At 38.1% G+C, this 19,326-nt stretch overlaps 1 protein-coding gene across 3 annotated transcripts in view; it reads right to left on the reverse strand.

The window, feature by feature from the left end:
- Fam186a (family with sequence similarity 186 member A) overlaps positions 1–19,326 on the reverse strand; it is a 77,033-nt gene that overhangs the window by 50,303 nt on the left and 7,404 nt on the right. For 2 of the 3 annotated variants that reach the window (XM_074083352.1, XM_074083353.1), the window contains exons 3-4: positions 9,668–9,887; positions 7,808–7,978 (exon numbers count right to left, since the gene is read on the reverse strand). In XM_074083352.1, the coding sequence (XP_073939453.1) occupies positions 7,808–7,978; positions 9,668–9,887 (391 nt within the window). The remainder of the gene's footprint in view (positions 1–7,807; positions 7,979–9,667; positions 9,888–19,326) is intronic. The other variant, XM_074083354.1, reaches the window with a different exon arrangement.

Consider the following 19,326-nt stretch of genomic DNA (forward strand, 5'->3'; position numbering starts at 1 on the left):
ACCAATGTTAAGTCTGGTAACCTGGAGCTGCTTCCATCCCCAAGTCTTCCCCCCTACCCCGCCTTCCATGGCCTCTAGTTCTACCAAAGTGAAGCAGATTGTGAAGACTGATAGTTTTATGCTTGAGGAGGTTGACTTGATTTAGAACTAAGCATGAAAAGAAAAAAAAACAAACAAAGAAAAAAACATGCCCAGGGTTATTATCATAAAAGTCCTAAACCCTCCACACAGATTCACTTGCAGAGTGGAAGCCTCAGTGGATCATCCAATAATTGGTCAGTTGTTGATTGACCACAAACTATAATGATCCAAGGGTGACCCTAGGAATTGAGGCTTAAAAAATAAATAAATAAAAAGGAAAGGAAAGGAAAGGAAGAAAAGAAAAAAATTAAGAACTGAGAAGAGATATTAGTGATTTAATACTTTGGGAGAAATAGACTCTATAATAACTAAAAAACAAACAAAAAGCAACAAAAAACAAACCCTGGCGGGATAGGGGGAGTTATTATAGTATCTAAAACATCTAGTTATGAACATTAAAGAAACATGCAAAGAAACAGAGAAGAGCAACTTGTACAAAGCGGGGGAGGGCAGTCAATAAACATTGTCTCTGAGAAGGGCCAAATGCTAGATTTATCATACAAAAAGACTTCAAAAGAAGCAATGATAAATATACTCAGGAGAATGAATGGAGGAGATGAAGGTGAGGGAATATGATTGATGGGCTCCATATACATAAAGGAAGTAAAATGACAAAACCTCTTGCAATTGCTTTAAGTGGGTTGGGGAGGGGGTTATGGCAGGGAGATGGTGGGGGTGATCTAACCAATATACAATGTAAGGCTATTCAGAATAGGCACAATGGATCTCCCCTGTATAATGAATATATGCAAATAAAATGAAAATAAATTAATATGTGCAGAGAAATAAGAAAGCCATACTTAAAAGAAAATATGGTGGCAATTACTTATCAAATAGAGCATATCAATAAAGATATGCAAGTTGGGGGCTGGAGGCATGGTACAAGTTGTCATAGGCAGTCGTTCTCAGAAGATCTTGGGCCTTGTGCTCCAAATGGAGGAATCCAAGCAGAAAACATGGGTGTAGAGGGAGTTTATTAAAAGTTAGCAAAGGGCTGGCAGAGTGGCTCAAGTGGCAAAGCGCCTGCCTACCAAGTGTGAGGCTGTGAGTTCAATAAATTTTTTTTTTAAGTTAGGAAAGGAAATACAAAGGGGGCACAGGTGGAGTCCACCAGCAGAAAGAGCATCTAACCCATGGGAGGGCAGACCCAGTAGATTCCCACCCAATAATGTACAAGTGAGGAGGGGTATGGGCGGTTATCAGCTAGGTGAGAGTAGTCTGGGTCATCCCCAGGAAACCTACATGAGCCCCAAACTTTTCCTACTTCTAGCCTGCCTCAAAGAGGTAGACTGCTTGCCTTTGAAGCCCTGAGTTCAAAGCCCTGAGCCCAAACCCCAGTGTTGCCAAAAAAAAAAAAAATTTTTTAGAGTTAATAAGTATATAATTAAAATGAAACATTCACCAGAAAGGCTCAAAGACAGATTTGAGGTGACAGAAGAAAATAAGCAACAATTGTTTTTCTTTTTTCTTTTTTTTGTAGCACTGGGGTTTAAACTCACAGCCTCATGCTTTCTAGGGAGGCACTCTCACTACTTGATACACTCTACCAGCCCTTTTTTTGTGATGGGTTTTTTGAGATAGGGTCTCACAAACTATTTCCCTGGTACTGGCTTCAAACCAATTCTCCTGATCTCTACATCCTGAGTAGCTAGAACTACAGGCCTGAGCCAACTGTGCCCAGCATAATCAGCAAATCTGATGCCAAACTAATGGAGATCATTCAAGCTGAAGTACAGAAAAAAGAATGAAGAAAAATAAACAAAGCCTCAGATTTGTGGGCTGCTACCTAATTTTGTTAACACTGCTATAACAGTGTATCTATTAATTTATTTCTCAAAGTTCTGGAAGATGAGAAATCCAGGATCAAGTGAAATTTGGTATATTTGGAAGCAGGTAAGAGGCCTGCTTCCCATGGTGGAAGGGGTAAGAGGGCCTCTTTTATAAAGATACTGTAACAAATGCTTCAATTGCTTTTGCTTGAAAAAGCACTGACTCTTTACTTGGGCCCACAGATTAACTAAAAACAGGAGAAAAGCTTGGCATCTCTGTCTCTATTTTGTACCTGTTGTCCTTTGCTTTGAAACATTCTCTCCTGAAGCCATCTTGGAATCAAGGAAGGACAGGAATGATCATATCCATAACATCTTTATGACAAGGGGCTGAAACTACATTTCTAATGAACAGAGGAGCTTTGCAGGACAGATCACTCTTCAAATGAGGACAATTACTAAGAATGACCAGACTGCACCCTGAAGCAGGAGTAATCATCTTATGAGAACCAGGCTGCCCCTCTCAGGTGATGACAGTAATAACTTCTCAAAGAACAAAGACTGAGAACTGGTGGAAAGGCCTAATAGGTAGAGCACCTGCCTAGCAAGTGTGAAGCCCGGAGTTCAAAACCCCAGTACTACCAAAAAAAAAAAAAAAAAAAGAAAGAAAGAACAAGGATTGAAACAATGGTCAACCAGACCCCACCCAACCAATCCCGGGATAACAATCCAGAAACAATGACCTGCTACATCACCTGACTGCTGCCCCCTCTGACAAAGGGAACAGGCCTGTGATTAGGGCTATCTAATTATGTATACATTTTGCCCCCTGCCTAATTCTTTGTTTATTTAAAGGTAAAGCTCATGTCTATACCCTGAAGATGAATGAAGATGGGCTGGAGTGCTTACTTTTCTTCTCCTTAACGATTACTAACATCTCTTTATTTGGCATACAAGGACAAGTGGCCAGATCTGGCATATGGAAGCCCAGGAGTTTGGTCCAGGGGTTCAAAACTTCAGTACTAATTCCATTCATGACCTTATGATTCAATCACCTGCCAAGGGCTCCATATCCTACCATCACCTTGGGGGTTGAAATTTCAAATAAAGAATTTTTGGGAGACACAAACATTCAGACACTACAAAGCACTCCAATCTAGGACTTCTGGAAGTCCCAGAAGAGAAGAGAGTTACATAAAAGAATAAAGAAGGCTATAATCCCAGCTACACAGGAAGTGGAGATCATGAGGATTATGGTTCCAGGCCATTGGGGGGTGGCAGAAAAAAATCAGCCAGGCCCCATCTTGACCAATAAACTGGGTGTGGTGGTGTGCAACTACCATCCCTGCTACAAGGGAGGTGTAAATAGAAGGACTGCAGACGAGACTGGCCCAGAGCAAAAATTAATGACCCTATCAGAAAAATCCGTAAAGCAAAAAGGGATGGGCCTGCTTGCCCAGTGTGAGGCCCTGAGTTCAAACCCCTAATACCACAAAAAAGAAAAAAAATAAAGAAAATAATGGACAGATCATCTCAAATATGATGAAAAATATTTACCTACAAATTTAAGAAGTTCAGTAAGCTATTTTTTGAGACAGTGTTTCACTGTATAGCCCAGGCTGGCCTCGAACTCATGATCCTTCTGCTTCAAGCTCCGGAGTTGCTGGGATTACAGGCATGCATTAGCATGCCTGGCTCCGGCAATTTCTTTTGGGGACAGGATGGGGAATGGTGGAAATTGAACCCAGGGCCTCTCATACACTAGGATAGAGCTCTATCACAGAGATGTACCCCTAGCCTAGCAATTTCCTACAAAATTACTTATAAAATAACAATCTTATCATATAATCCAGGACCTCTACTCCTAGGCATTTGCTCAATTAATTTGAAAACTTATGCACCCCCCACAAAAAATTTGGCAAATGTTTATAGCAGCTTTATTTTTAATCACCAAAACCTGGAAGCAATCAAAAGGTCCTTGAATAGAGGGATAAATTAAGTGAGGCAACCTATACAATTGAATATTACTCAGCAAAAAAAATAAGTGAGCTAGTCAGGTGCCAGTGGCTCATGCCTGTAATCCTAGCTACTCAGGAGGCAGAGATCAGGAGGACTGAGGTTCAAGGCCAGTCTGGGCAAATACTTCTGTAAGACCCTATCTTGAAAAAAACATCACAAAGAAAGAGCAGGTGGTGTGGCTTAAGGTGTAGGCCCTGAGTTCAAACCCAAGTACTGCCAAAAAAAAAGAAGAAGAAGAAGAAGAAAGAAAGAAAGAAAAGAAATGAACTATTAAGCCATAAGAAGATATAGGGGGAATTTAAATATGTATGATTAAATGCTAGGAATTGAAAAACTACATACTGCATGATTCTAATTTTAAGATATTCTAGAAAAATAAAGACTATACATTCATTTAAAAAAATCAGGCTGGACATGGTGGCACATGCCTATAATTCCAGCACTCAGGAGCTGAGGCTGGAAGATTATGAGTTCAATGCCAGCCTGGGCTACATAGCAAGACCCTGTTAAAAAAAAAATCAGCTGTAGATGTAGCTCAGTGGTAGAGTCTTTGCAGTAATCAGCAAGATCATGGTGTGAAGCCAGCCCGGGCAAAGAGTTACAAACCCTATCTCGAAAATACCAAACACAAAGGGAGGGGGTGGGGGCAGGGGGGAGAAATGACTCAAGTCTTGTATGCACATATGTATAATAAAACAATAAAAACAATAAAAAAAAAGAAAATACCAAACACAGAAAAGGGCTCATGGAGTGGCTCAAGTGGTAGAGGGCCTGCCCTCAGCATGAGGCGCTAAGTCTAAACCCCAGTACCACCAAAAATAAAAGCTGGGCATGGTGATGCATGCGTGTAGTCCCTGCTACTGAGGAGGATGAAGCAGGATTACTCAAACTTGAAGCACAAGTTTGAGGCCAGGTTGGGCAATATAGCAAGACTCCATTGAAAAAGAAAAACATACATATGTATACATATGCTATTGTCATATATACATATATATACCCATACACATGTATGCATGTATACGTGTGTGTGTGTGTGTATAGAGAGAGAGAGAGAGAGAGAAAGAGAGAGAGAGAGTAGTCCCTCCATCTGTGGGGAACACAGTCCAAGACTCCCCCCAGTGCATGCCTGAAGCCACAGATAGCATCAAACTCTACATACACTACATTTTTTCAATACATGCAAGCAGTAAGAGATTAACAATAAAATAAAATAATTGTAACAATTAACTATAACAAAAGTTGTGTGAATGTCATATCTCTCTCTCTCTCTCAAAATATCTTTATTATACTATACTCTCCCTTCTTGTGCTGATACACAGTATTTATGTGATGAGATGAAGTGTGACTCAAATGACTAAGCACTTGCCACTTATCGCATCACTTTTTCAGTTTAAGATGTGACAACAAAATTAGCACAAATTCTCTTTCCTTCTTCACGATTTTATGGGCAGAAGATTCGTTCTTTTTTTTCTTTTGTGGTACTGGGGTTTAAGGGCCTACACCTTAAGCCACTCCACCAACCCTTTTTTGTGAAGAGTTAGAATTACAGGCGTGAGCCACTTGTGCCTGGCTACAAGATTCTTCTTACATCTTTGCAACCTCAGCATATATATATATATATATATATATATTTTTTTTTTCCTTCTGTTGCTAATTCACCAGCTTTCACCTTTTCACTTAAAGGAAAACTCTACAACTTCTCTTTGTTTTTATTTATTTATTTATTTTGTGGTACTGGGGTTTGAACTCAAGACTTACACCTTGAGCCACTCATCCAGCCCGTTTTAGCATTGGGTTTTTTTTTTAGATAGGGTCTCATGAACTATTCGCCCTGGCTGGCTTCAAACTGCCATCCTCCTGATCTCTGCCTCCTGAGTAGTTAGGATTATGGGCATAAGCCACCAGCGCCTGGCTACAACTTCTCTTTAGACTATACAAATTGTCAGCATCACTATTCTTGTACTTTCAGGACTATTGTTGTTGTTACAGCAAACATGAACTGATACTGGCTCATTCTTCAGTAAAATAAGGGTTTCAAGTGAACACAAGATTTGTGATACTGTAATAGTCCACCTGATAACCAAGAAGGCTACTAAATGACTGGTCTAACGTGTGGGTATCCAGTATGGATAAGCTACATGAAAGGATGAGTTACAAAAGTAACTAAAACTGCAAAAAAGCAAAACTGTAGATAAATGGAGATTATTGTATACTGCAATCCCTAGTGCAAGCACTAAGGACATTACTCCAACAATATACTGAGAAAGGGGGATTTAAATGGTATGCTAATCTGGGCACGGTGGTGCATGTCTATCACTCCAGAGGCTAAAGCAGGAGGATCTCAAGTTCAAGGCCAATCTGGGCTACATATGGAGACCCTGTTTCAAAAACAATGACAAAGAACTGGGGCATAGTTCAAGTGGTAGAGTGCCTGTCTAGCTAGCATGAGGCCCTAGGTTCAATGCCAATACAATAAACAAAACAAAACAAACAAACAAAAATCCTGTCAAACTTGTATTAAAAGAAAAAAATTCTGGTCTGGTGCCAGTGGCTCAGGCCTGTAACTCAGTCCTGTAATCCTAACTATTCAGGAGGTAGAGATCAAGAGGATTAATTAAAGGAATAAACACATGGTTCTAGACAATGAAAGACACTTTATAATGAATGGACAGTTAATTCATCAGGAAGCTAATACAATTATAAATAAATATGCACCTAACAACTGAACCCCCAAATACAAGAAGCAAAAACTGACAGAATTAACAGGAAAAACAGACAACTCAGAAATAATAATTGGAGAGTTCAACATCCCACTCTCAATAGTGAATAGAATAACTACACAGAAAATCAGTAAATACACAGAAAACTTAAACAACACCATAAATCAAACTTAAAATGCTCCACCCAACAATAATAGAATATATTTTTCTTTCAAATACACATAGAACATTCTCCAGTTAGAACATACAGTGGACTAGGAAACGAGTCTCAATAAATTTAAAAAAGATTGAAATCATATACAAAGTATGTTCCCCAATGGAACACACAGACAGACAGACAGACAGTCAGACACACACACACACACACACACACACACACAAACACACATGGGTTATATATGATCTCCTATTGGTTCTGCTTCTCAAATAAGTCTCTTGCCTCTGTCTCCCAAGTAGCTGGGACTCTAAGCACAACTGTGCCCGGCTTGATACAAGTTCTTAGTACAATGTTAAAACCACGTTTCATAAAAGAAAAAACTGACAAAGTGGAGTTTTTCAAAATTAAACACTTTTGGGCTTCAGAGATACCACTAAGAAAATGAAAAGTTAAGCCACAGATTATAAGAAAATATTCACAAATCACTTTTCTGATAAAGAACTTATATTTAGTCGGGTATGATGGCTCATTCCTTATAATCCCAGCTACTTGGGAGGCAAAGACAGGAAACTAAGGTTCAAGGTCAGCCTGGGCAAAGTTATCAAGACTCTAACTCAAAAACAAAATAGAAACAACTGGGCCATGCCTATAATCCTAGTTACTCAGGAGGCAGAAATCAGGAGGATGGCAGTTCAAAGACAGCCCTGGCAAATAGTTCATGAGACCCTACCTCAAAAAATAAAAAACACAAAAAAGGGCAAGTGGAGTGGCTCACGTGGTAGAGTGCCTGCCCAGCAAGCATGAGGCCCTGAGTCCAAACCCCAGGAACAAAAAAATTTTTTTTAATTCATATTTGCATACAATGTTTAGGTCATTTCTCCCCCCTTCCCCTACCCCCTCCCTTATCCTTCCCAAAATAAATTAAAAAATGATTAAAATATAAAAACAAAAAGGCTGAGGGCATAGATCAAATAGTATTTAAAGTCATAAAGCACCCTTACATAGTTTTTTCTTTTGTCTCTTCTGTTCTTCAAGGAGAGTCATACTAATTCTACATAGTATCTTGACATCGTTGTCAATTGCTTTTAACGTTTCTGGTAAAAACTCCATTTGTGCTACCCAGTGGTGGTATTCTTCAAAGTCTATTTCAGTTATCTCAGACAAAGTGGCATCTTGAAGAGAGTAAAAAAAATTATTTTTGTACAGAAAGATAAATAATTACAACCACGCAGACTTTTTTTTTATTCTCACCACTATACAAACGAGGACATATAGACTTACAATGTTGCATAACTATATAACATAATAATATGGGTGGCCAGGCACCTGTGGTTCATGCCTATAATCCTAGCTACTCAGGAGGCAGAGATCAGGAGGATCACAGTTTGAAGCCAGCCCAGGCAAATAGTTCCATGAGACCCTATTTCGAAAAACCCTTCACAAAAATAGGGCCGGTGGAGTGGCTCAAGGTGAAGGCCCTAAGTTCAAACCCTAGTACTGAAAAAAAAAAAAAAAGTGTGGGTAATATAATTATCTTGTACTTATTGTTATTCTGAACCTTTTCTCTATAAAGCAATTATAAAGGAAAAGACGAGAAGTCTTGGATATGAAAATATGAATCTGATGAAAATGTGTCTATTTAGTTTATTTCCCTGACTCAGGGAAGTAGATATTGAAAATATGAGTGCATGATTTCTTGCAACAAAATGAAATTCCTTTACATTTTTAAATTTTTAGCTTATTCATCAATCTCTACCCTGTCATGTACCGTTCTAATTTTCTTTTTTTTTTTGGCAGCACTGGAGTTTGAACTCAGGGTCTCACACTTGCTAGGTAGGTGCTTTTACCACTTAAGCCATTCCACCAATTCCTCACGTACTGTTCTACATGTTGTAGATAAAGCATTAAGTAAAACAAATTTTCTGACTTCACAGTATTTACATTCCAGTGAAAGGAGACAAACAAAAAATAAATATGAAGTCAATCTATGTAGTATATCAGATACTAATCCTATAGACAAAAATTAAGGATAATGAATGAGGCATGCTAGGTGACAGGGCTAGGTGACAGGGCTAGGTGACAGGTGTCAGAGACCAAATCATTTAAAAGTAGAAGTTAAGCAGGAAATGAGCCATGTGGTTATCCGGTGAAAAATGTCCCAGGCAAGAGAATAGTAAGCATAAGGACATTGGGCAGGAGAATGCTGGCATACTGGAATAAAGAAAGGAGGCTGAGGCCAGGTGCAGTGGCTCAAGCCTATAAAATATGAGCTACTTGGGAGATGGAGACTGGGAGGATCATGGTTTGAAGCCAGCCTGGGCAAAAAGTTCATGAGACCACATCTCCACCAATAAAAGCTGGATGTGGTGGCCTGTGCCTCTCATCATAGCTACTTTGAAAGCATAAACAGAAAGATTGTGAATCAAGCTGGCCAGAGCATAAATGGGAGACCCTATCCCCAAAATAAATAAAACAAAAAGAAGTGAGGGTGTGTCTGCCTAGCAAGTGCAAGGCCCTCAATTCAAATCCTAGTGACTCATAAATAGATAGATAGATAGATAAAATAAAAATAGGGAAACTGGAATAGCTGCCACTAATTGAGTCAGCCTGTATTTTTGATTTGTTCTTACTGAAACAGAGAAGAAGTGTTCTCTGAACAACCACGTTAGCCTTTTTTTTTTTTTTTTTTTAAACTCAGGGCCTCATGTTTGCTAGACAGGTGCTCTCCCACTTGAGCCACTCCGCCAACCAGTCTTTCCTTCTCAAATCTGATTAATTCTTCAAAATGTACTTATAAATTCTCTTCTCTGTCTTTTTCATTAACTTTGTGGTTTTCCTCTGAATCCCTTAAGGAAACTTACTCCATTCTTCCAGCCAGGCCAGAATGTGGGCAAGAGTCTTTTCTCTAATGTCAATGATCTTAGAATAAGCAATGATTTTCTCCAAGAAAGCGTTCCTCTGTTTGTTCCTAGATTCAATAAGGAAGCTCCTTCTTCCAAAGGGTAAATTAAAATCAATATTATAGCGAGCTATTATGTGCTGCACATTGTTCATTATGTCATTCAGCTGCATACTAATCTCCTACAAGGACAAAAAGGAGTAAAAGATTAATACTTAGTTTGAAAATAAAACTTTTGTCACCTTTCTTCCCAGAATGTCAGTAAGAATTAATATAAATCTGTCTGTTTAAAGGTTTGCTAAGCTCAGCTACTTGGGAGGCTAAGTAGGAAGATGACAAGTTTGAGGCTAGCTGGGGCAACATAGTGAGACTCTATCTCAAAAAAAAAAAAGTTTTGCTAATTTTGGTTTTACAGGGGCTTCAGATTTTCCCTCTTTAAAAATTCTTTTTTCTGCTTTACTCCCATTTCCTACATGGGAACAGGAAATGTTTCTCCCTTTTATTTTCCCACTTCTCTCTACTTTATCCTGCTCTGCTGAAATAAATCCTTGGCTGGGTGCCAGTAGCTCATGCTTATAATCCTAGCTACTCAGGAGGCAGAGATCATGAGGATAGCAGTTCAAACCCAGCCCAGACAAATAGTTGTAGAGAACCTATCTCAAAAAAACCCATCATGAAAAAGGACTGATGAAGTGGCTCAAAGTACAGGCCCTGAGTTCAAGTCCAAGTACCACACACACACACACACACACACACACACACATACACACACATAAATAAATAAAATAAGTCCTTGCTAAAACTTCCACCTTGTGAGACTCTTGCAGATACTGTGGGCTGCATCTGATCCTCTAAAGAATCCTTTGGATAAATGGACTGATTGAAGACTCCCAGACCTGTCTGGAGTGGGGTTGGAGGTGGGGGGCATCAGAAGCCAATCAGCCAAGAATCTTTACCCAAAGGAGATGCATGAAGCCAATGACTAGCAGGCTAAAGCTCAGCATCTGGGTCTCTATACGAAAATAAGGACGATACCAGGTGAACTGGGCAGCTAGCTAGAGCCCTTAACCTACCACACAATCCAGCAGCATGTGCATATACACAAGTGACAGAAGCTATTCTCCCCTGGCTCCTCAAATGAAACATTTAAACTCAAGGCTTAGGTAGAAAAGGGAGAAAAGCTCATTGTGGACAAGTCAGAGCAACCATTGAATTCCCTAAACAGGGAGAAGAGTCAGAGTGCTTTCTAATCCATTAGCTGTGCTCAGAGAACCCACAAACAACTCATGAAGGCTATTTCATATACCTAGAACTGCCCCACCTCACTCCAGCAACTGCCTTATCCAGAGGCTCTTCCCCACATCCCCTGCCAAGTTACACCTGCAATCCAGGGTTGTAGACAAAAACCTAAAGACCAGGCTATGCTCCTTTGTGCAGCCACCCACCATTTATCTCTTCTTTTAATGGCAATCTAATAAATCTTTGTTTTCTCCTAAAAAAAGAAAGAAACAAAAGCCAAAAAAACAAAAAACAACCAAGAACCAGAGATTAGAAGGGAGCATCTAGTGTACTGATAGAGCACAGAAGATATCCATTCTTCCCCTCATCAACAAAGAAATACCAACTTAAAAAAAAGTTTGTAAGACTGGGTGTCTGTGGCTTACACCTACAATGCTATCTACCAGAAGGCAGAGAGATGAGGAGGCCAGCCTGGGCATAGTTCATGAAATGCTATCTCAAAAATATCCAACACAAAAAAGGGCTGGTGGAGTGGCTCAAGTGGTAGAGCACCTGCCTAGCTCTACTCCTCTGTATTGCCAATTTTTTCTACTTACTTTTTCATTTCTTTTCAAAATTTTTTTCTTCACTTATTCTATCTCCTATCTTTTTCTTATATTACTCTCAGCCTTTCTATCCTGACAATAACACACTTCTCCACAACAATTGAACTATATCTCTACACACTAGGATTTTGCTTACCTGCAGCCCTCACACTTCACTCCCCTTTTCCACATCTTCCTTTTTTCTTATCTCCTCCCCCACCTGAATGTAAACAAGTTTTATTTTTCTAACCCCCTACTGTATGATACAAGAGCACTAGTCCCCTTTACATATAATGTAGGTATACAGATAATACCATCAATGGTGTTATACTACATGTAAATATCTAGTTTGGTATTGAGTTGGTGAATTTGTTATTGCTAAATTATACCCCAGGCCAGTCATCAGAAATAGCACAACAACCTAGTCACTAACCACTCTTGCCAGAACATAGAAAATAATTCAAGGGAAAGATTTTAGGTGACTAAAAACCACCAACCAACTAATTGACTACAGATATGCAATTCTCAAAATAGAGTCATAAGGTATATTAAAGACAAGGGAACATGACTCTCTAAAAGGTTGACAATTATACAACAAAGGATCTGAAGGAGGAATGAAATCTCAATTTCTGAGCTCAAAAAAATGATGATAAGCTGGGTGCCAATGACTCATGCCTGTAATCCTAGCTACACAGGAGATCAGAAGAATCACAGTTTGAAGCTAGCATGGGCAAATAGTTCATGAGACTTTATCTTAAAAATATACAACACACACATACAAAAAAAAGGCCTTGTGGAGTGTGGCTCAAGTAGTAGAGCACCTGCCTGGCAAGTGTGAGGCCCTGAGGTGAAACTCCAGTACCACTAAAAAAAAAAAAAAAAAGATAAGAATGATTAATGAGATGAAAGAAGACATGCAAAAACAAGTCAATTAATCAAAGAGAATACAAATAAACAGCTAAATGAATTCAATGAGAATGCAAAGAACAACTAAATGAACTCAAAGATGATGCAAACAACTGAGTGAACCCAAGGAGGATACAAATAAATAGCAAAATGAAATAAGGAAGACAATACAAGGCATGAAAAAAAATTCAATAAAGATATAGAAAGCCTAAAAAACTCAAACTGAAGCTCTGGAAATAGAAAGTTCCTTAAGTCAAATAAAAAATTCAGTTGAAAACCTTCCCAGAAAACTGAATCAAGAAGAAGATAGAATTTCAGGGCTTGAAGACAAAGTAGATGTAATAGAAAAAAAACAGATGAATACATAGGAAAAAGAATGAAGAAGTATTAATGGAATATGGAAGAATTCTGTGACTCCATTAAAAGCCCAAACCTACAAGTCATGGATATTGAAGAGGGTAAGAGGTGCAAGTTAAAGGCATAAGAAACATACTCAACAAAATAGCAGCAGAAAGCTTCACAAATCTTGAGAAAAATATCCCCATCTGTGAAGGACTCTAGGATTTGAAACAGAAATGACCAAAATAGAACCTCTCAATGGCATATTATATTTATTTTTTCAAAGTCACTTTTTTTTGTTTGTTTATTTATTCACATGTGCATACATTGTTTGAGTCATTTCTCCACCCTGCCCCCTCCCCCCTGCATCCCCCCCCTTAGTTTCAGGCAGGTCCTATTCTGCCCTTATCACTGATTTTGCTGAAGAAAGGAGCAGAGTATATTTAAAACATTAAGAAAACAAAGAAAGAATATTGAAAACTGCAAGGGAGAAACATCAATACAAGTATAAAAACAAAGCCATCAGAATAATAGCAGATTTCTCAACAGAACACTTAAAAAGCAAGGACAGCATAGAATGAGGTATTTCAAGCACTGAAAGAAAATAATTTCAAACCTAGATTAACCTGTAAAACTATCATAATTGAAAGAGAAATAAAAAACTTCCATGATAAACAGAAACTGACACCATTTGTGGCCACTAAACAAGCACTCCAAAAGGTACTTAAGAGGAATATTACAAAGATAAACACAGCCATGAAAGCATAATTAAATCTCACCAGATAAGCAGATAAGCAAATGAAAAATAGGAAAGAATCAAACACTAAAAAAAAAAATAATAATTACAGCAACAAAATAGCAGGAATTACCACCTACCTTTCAATATTAACATAGAATGTCAATTATCTCAAATCCCCAATCAAAAGACAGATTGGTGAGCTGGATTAAAAAGCAAGAGCTGACAATTTGTTGCCTACAAGAAATGTATCTCACTTAGCCGGGTGCTGGCGGCCTACACCTGAAATCCTAGCTACTCAGGAGGTAGAGATCAGGAGGATTCTATTCAAAGCCAGCCCAGGCAAATATCTTGAAAAATCCATCACAAAAAAAGGGCTGGTGGAGTGGCTTAAGGTGTGAGCTCTGAGTTCAAATCTCAGCACCACAAAAAAACAAATGTATCTCACTGACAAAAACGAACATTGGCTTAGGTGCAAGGGTGGAAAAAGAGTTCCGAAATAAATGGACCCCCAAAACAGGCAGCAGTAGGTATACCTGTATCTGATAAAGTAGACTTCAAATGTAAATTAGTCAGAAGAGACAAAGAAGTCACTCCATCCTACTAAAAGGAACAATACATCAGGAGGAAATAACAATTGTGAACTTGCATATATGCCTAATATCAGTGCACCCAACCTTATTAAACATGAAATACTGAACTTAAAACCACAGACAAACCCCAACACAATGATTAGAGACTTCAATACCCCACTATCACCAATAGATAGAGCAAGTAGGCAAAACAAACAAACAAACAAACAAAAAAACCACAAAGCTCCAGACACTGGTGGATCATGCCTGTTCAGGATATTAGGAGGCCCTGAGTTCAAACCCTAGTACCACCACAAAAAAAAAAAATCAAAGAAACCACTGAATTAAATGATACTATAGGGGTTGGGGATTCAGCTCAGTGGAAGAGCACTTGCCTGGCAAATGCCAAGACCTGAGTTCAGTCCCCAGCACCAAAAAAAAAAGGAAAAATAAATGATACTATAGACCAAATGGACTTAACAAACATTCACAGAGTATTTCATCCAGCAGCATCACAATACACATTCTTTTCAGCAGGCCATGGAACTTTTTCCAACATAGATCATATTTAAGGAGACAAAGCAAGTCTTAACAAACATAACATAGTTGAAAAAATGAAGTAAAGAAAAAATAAAAGAAAAAAATATATATATAAGAAAGTTGAAGTTGGGCACCAGTGGCTCATGCCTGTAATCCCAGCTACTCAAGAGGCAGAGATCAGGAGGACTGCAGTTTGAAGACAGTCTGGGAAAATGTTCACAAGACCCTATCTCAAAATACCCTTCACAAAAATAGGGCTGGTGGAGTGGCTCAAGGTGACTGAGTTCAAGCCCCAGTACTGCAAATAAATAAATAAATAAATAAATAAATAAATAAAAAGTTGAAATAACTCCCTGTAAGTTATCAGCCACAGTGGAATAAAACTAGAAGTCACCAACAAAAGAAACTACAGAAAATATTCAGACACCAGGAGATCGAACAGCATGTTGTTGAATGACCAATGGGTTAGTGAAGAAATAAGGGGGGAATGAAAATGAAATCACAACCTACCAAATCTTATGGGATAGAAAGTTTACAGATATGAGTACCTATATTATTATAACAGAGAGGGCTCAAATAAATGACTTAATGCTGCACCTAAAGCTCCTAGAAAAAGAAGAACAAGCTAAACCCAAAATTAGAAGGAAAGAAATTATAAAAACTAAGGCCAAAATCAATTAAATAAAAATTAGCATCTTTGAAAAGATAAATAAGGTTGATAAACCCTTAGCCAATCTGACAAGAAGGTAGAGAGGGAAAGGCCCAAAGTAATAAAATTAAAGATGAAAAAAGGGCTATCACAACAAATACCAATGAAATCCAGAGCATCATTGGGAAAAACATCAAAAACCTGTATTCAAATAAACTGGAAAATCTAGAAAAATGGATAAATTTATAGATGCATTTGACCAACCAAAATTGAAACAGGAGTTTGGTAAATGTCACAATGTACCCCCAGTACAATAATAATAATAATAAAAAAAACCCCTCAACTCCCCCCCCCAATTGAAACAAGAGGACATAAAATACCTAAATAGATCTGTAACAAACAATGAGATTGAAGCAGTAATAAAGAATCTCCCAACAAAGAAAAGCGCTGGGTCCTGATAAATTCACTTCTGAATTCTACTAGACCTTTAAAGAAGAACTAATACCAATACTTCTCAAACTTTTCCATAAAAGAAAGAGAATTAATACTACCAAAGTATGAAGCCAGTATTACATTCATTTCAAAACTGGACAAGGACTCAACAAAAGAGAGAATCATAGGCCAGTCTCTTTAGTGAACATAGATGCAAACATTGTCAATAAAATACTGGCAAACCAAATTCAACAACATAGCAAGGGCTGGTGGAGTGGCTCAGGTGGTAGAGCACCTGCCTAGCAAGCATGAGGCCCTGAGTTCAAACTCCAGTCCCACCAAAAAAATAATAAAAATAAAATTAAAAAATACATAAAAAAGAACATATACCATGACCAAGTCAGTTTCATTCCAGTGACGCTGGGATACAAATCGATAAATGTAATACAGCATATAAACAGAAGCAAGGAGAAAAATCCCATGCTTATTTCAATAGATGTAGAAAGGGGCGGGGGGAAGGGGGGAGAAATGACCCCAACATTGTATGCACATATAAAAAAAAAAAAAACCCAAAAAACATTGATAAAGGTGGGCAATCTGCAAAAGGTCTGAGGCCAAAAAAAAAAAAAATAGATGTAGAAAAAGCCTTTGACAAAATTCCACATCCTTTCATGATTAAAAACTCTGAAGAAACTAGGAATAGAAGGAATGTACTTCAATATAATTAAGGCTATATATGACAAACCTACAGCATCATACTAACTGGAGAAAAACTGAAACCATTTCCTCTAAATTCAGTAACAAGACAAGGGTGTCCACTCTCTCCACTCGTATTCAAGATAGTCTTGGAATTCCTGGCTAGAGCAATAAGACAGGAAGAAGAAATAAAAGAAATTCAAAAGTCTAACTATTCCTATTTGCAGATTATATGATTGTGTACCTGAAAGATCATAAAAACGCCATCAAAAAACTCTTAGACATCATAGACACTTTCAGCAAAGTAGCAGGATACAAAAATCAATATACAAAAAACCAGTAGCTCTTCTATAAAACAACAATGAACAGATTAAGAAAGAAATCAGGAAAACAATTTAATATACAATAGCCTAAAAAAAAAAAAAAGACAAAGGAAGTGGAAGACATCTACAACAAAACAACAAATCATTGAAGAAAGAAAACATCAGAATATGGAAGGATCTCCCATGCTCATAGATCAGCAGAATCAATATCATAAAATTGGTATACTATCAAAATCAATTTATATGTTCAATGCAATTCCCTTTGAAATCCCAAAGACATTCTTCACAGAGATAGAAAAATCAATGCTATCATTCATATGGAAGCACAAAAGGTCTTGAATAGCCAAGGCAATACTGAGCAAAAATAGCAATGCTGGAGATATCACAATACTGTACTTCAAACTATTCTATAGAGCCATAACAAAAAAACCCAGCATGGTATTGGCACAAGAACAGACATGAAGGCCAATGGAACAGAAGACTCTGACATAAATCCATGCAGCTATAGCTATATGATTTTTTGACAAAGAAGTCCAAAACATATAATGGAGAAAAGACAGCCACTTTAATGTTGCTGAGAAAACTGGATATCTGCACGTAGAAAACTGAAACTAGATCCCTGTTTCACCATGTACTAACATCAATTCAAAGTGGATCAAAGAACCCAGTGCTGGTGGCTCACACCTGTAATTCTAGCTACTAGGGAGGCTGAGATTGGGAGGCTAGCAGTTAGAGGCCAGCCCAAGCAAATAGTTCAGGAGACCCTATTTCAAAAGTACTAAACACCAAAAAGGGATGGTGGAGTGACTCAAGTGGTTGAATGACGGCCTAGCAAGTGTGAAGCCCTGAGTTTAAACCTCACCCCCAAAAAGATCTGAAACTTTGATTTACAGGAAAGAATAGGGAAAACATTCTAGCATATAAGCATAGGCAATAACTTCTTTTTTTTTAATTTTTATTATTTTTTTTCTTTAAAGTCTCTGTGTCTCTGTTGTTTTTTTTTTTCTTTTATTATTCATATGTGCATACAAGGCTTGGGGCAATAACTTCTTGAATAGAACTCCAGTAGCTTAGCAACTAAGAGAAAGGACTGACAAATGGGACTATATCAAACTAAAAAGCTTATGCACACAGCAAAAGAAATAGTTACCAAACTGGAGACACAGACCATAGAATGGTAGAAAATATTTGCAGACTATACAATATCTGAGAAGGATTACTAACCAATGAATCCACAATGAATCAACAACCCAATGAAGAAATGGGCAAATGAACTGAACAGATATTTTGCAAAGGAAAAAGTACAAATGGCTAATAAATACATGAAGAAATGCTCATCTATTTCTCTGTCCATAAAAGAAATGCAAATCAAAATGACATTAAGATTTCACCTCACTCTTGCTAGAATGACTATCATCAAGAATACAAATAACAACGAATGTTGGTGAGGATGTGGGGCAGCAGAAAGGAACCCATTTATAGTGTTGGTGAGAATGTAAATCAGTGCAACCACTATGAAAATCAGTATGGAGGTTCCACAAAAAACTAAAAATAGAACTACCATAAGATCCAGTGATACCATTCCTGGGCAAATATCCAAAGGAATGTAAAGTCAGGATACAATAAAGACATTGCACACTCATGTCTATTGCAGGCGGCACTATTCACAATAGCCAAGCTGTGGAAACAGACCAGATTGCATTACAATTGATGAATGGATTAAGAGAAAGATGTACATTATTCAGCCACAAAGAAGAATGAAATTATGTCATTTGCAGGTAAATGGATGAACTATAGGTCATCACGTAAAACTAAGTACCAACATATGACCGCATATGTAAAAAACCCTAAAGAATGGACATACACAGACATACATACATACAAACTGTTAGAACTAATAAACAAGTCATGCTTGGTGGCACATACCTATACAGATCCCAGCCCTCAGTAAAAATGGAAAACTATAAGGATAGAAAAGTAATGGTTGTCAGGGTCTGGGAGAGAGGGAGGGGTCAACTGCAAAAGGGCACAGAATTTTTCAGAGTTAGCTACTTGGGAGGTGGAAATCAGGAGGATCATGGTTCAAGGTCAGTCCAGGCAAAAAGTTTGAGATCCAATCTCAACCAATGGCTAGGCACAGTGGTGTGCATCTGTAATGCCAGCTACATGGGGAAGCACAAATAGGAGGATCATTGTCCACACCTTATTTCAAAAATAATTAACACAACAAGGGCTGGCAGAGTGGCTCAAGAGGCAGAGAAAATGCCTAGCAAGAGCAAGGAACTGAGTTCAATCCCCAGTACCACTAAGAAAATAAAAATAAATAAAAGCTGTTGGAATTAAAAAAACAAAAACAAAAACAAAAACAAAATACAAGCAGGGCACAGGTGTCTCATGCCTAAAATCCTAGTTACTCAGGAGGCAGAGATCAGGAGGATTTCAGTTCTAAGCCAACCCCAGGCAAATAGTTCTAGAGACCCTATCTCAAAAAATGCACCACAAAAAAAAAAAAAAAAAAAAGGTTTGGGGGGGCTGGTGGAGTAGCTCAAGCAGCAACAGTGCCTGTCTAGCAAGCATGAAGTCCTGAGTTCAAACCCCAGTGACA

Source organism: Castor canadensis, chromosome 8 (assembly GCF_047511655.1).
Source record: "Castor canadensis chromosome 8, mCasCan1.hap1v2, whole genome shotgun sequence".
Taxonomy (NCBI): Eukaryota; Metazoa; Chordata; class Mammalia; order Rodentia; family Castoridae; genus Castor; species Castor canadensis.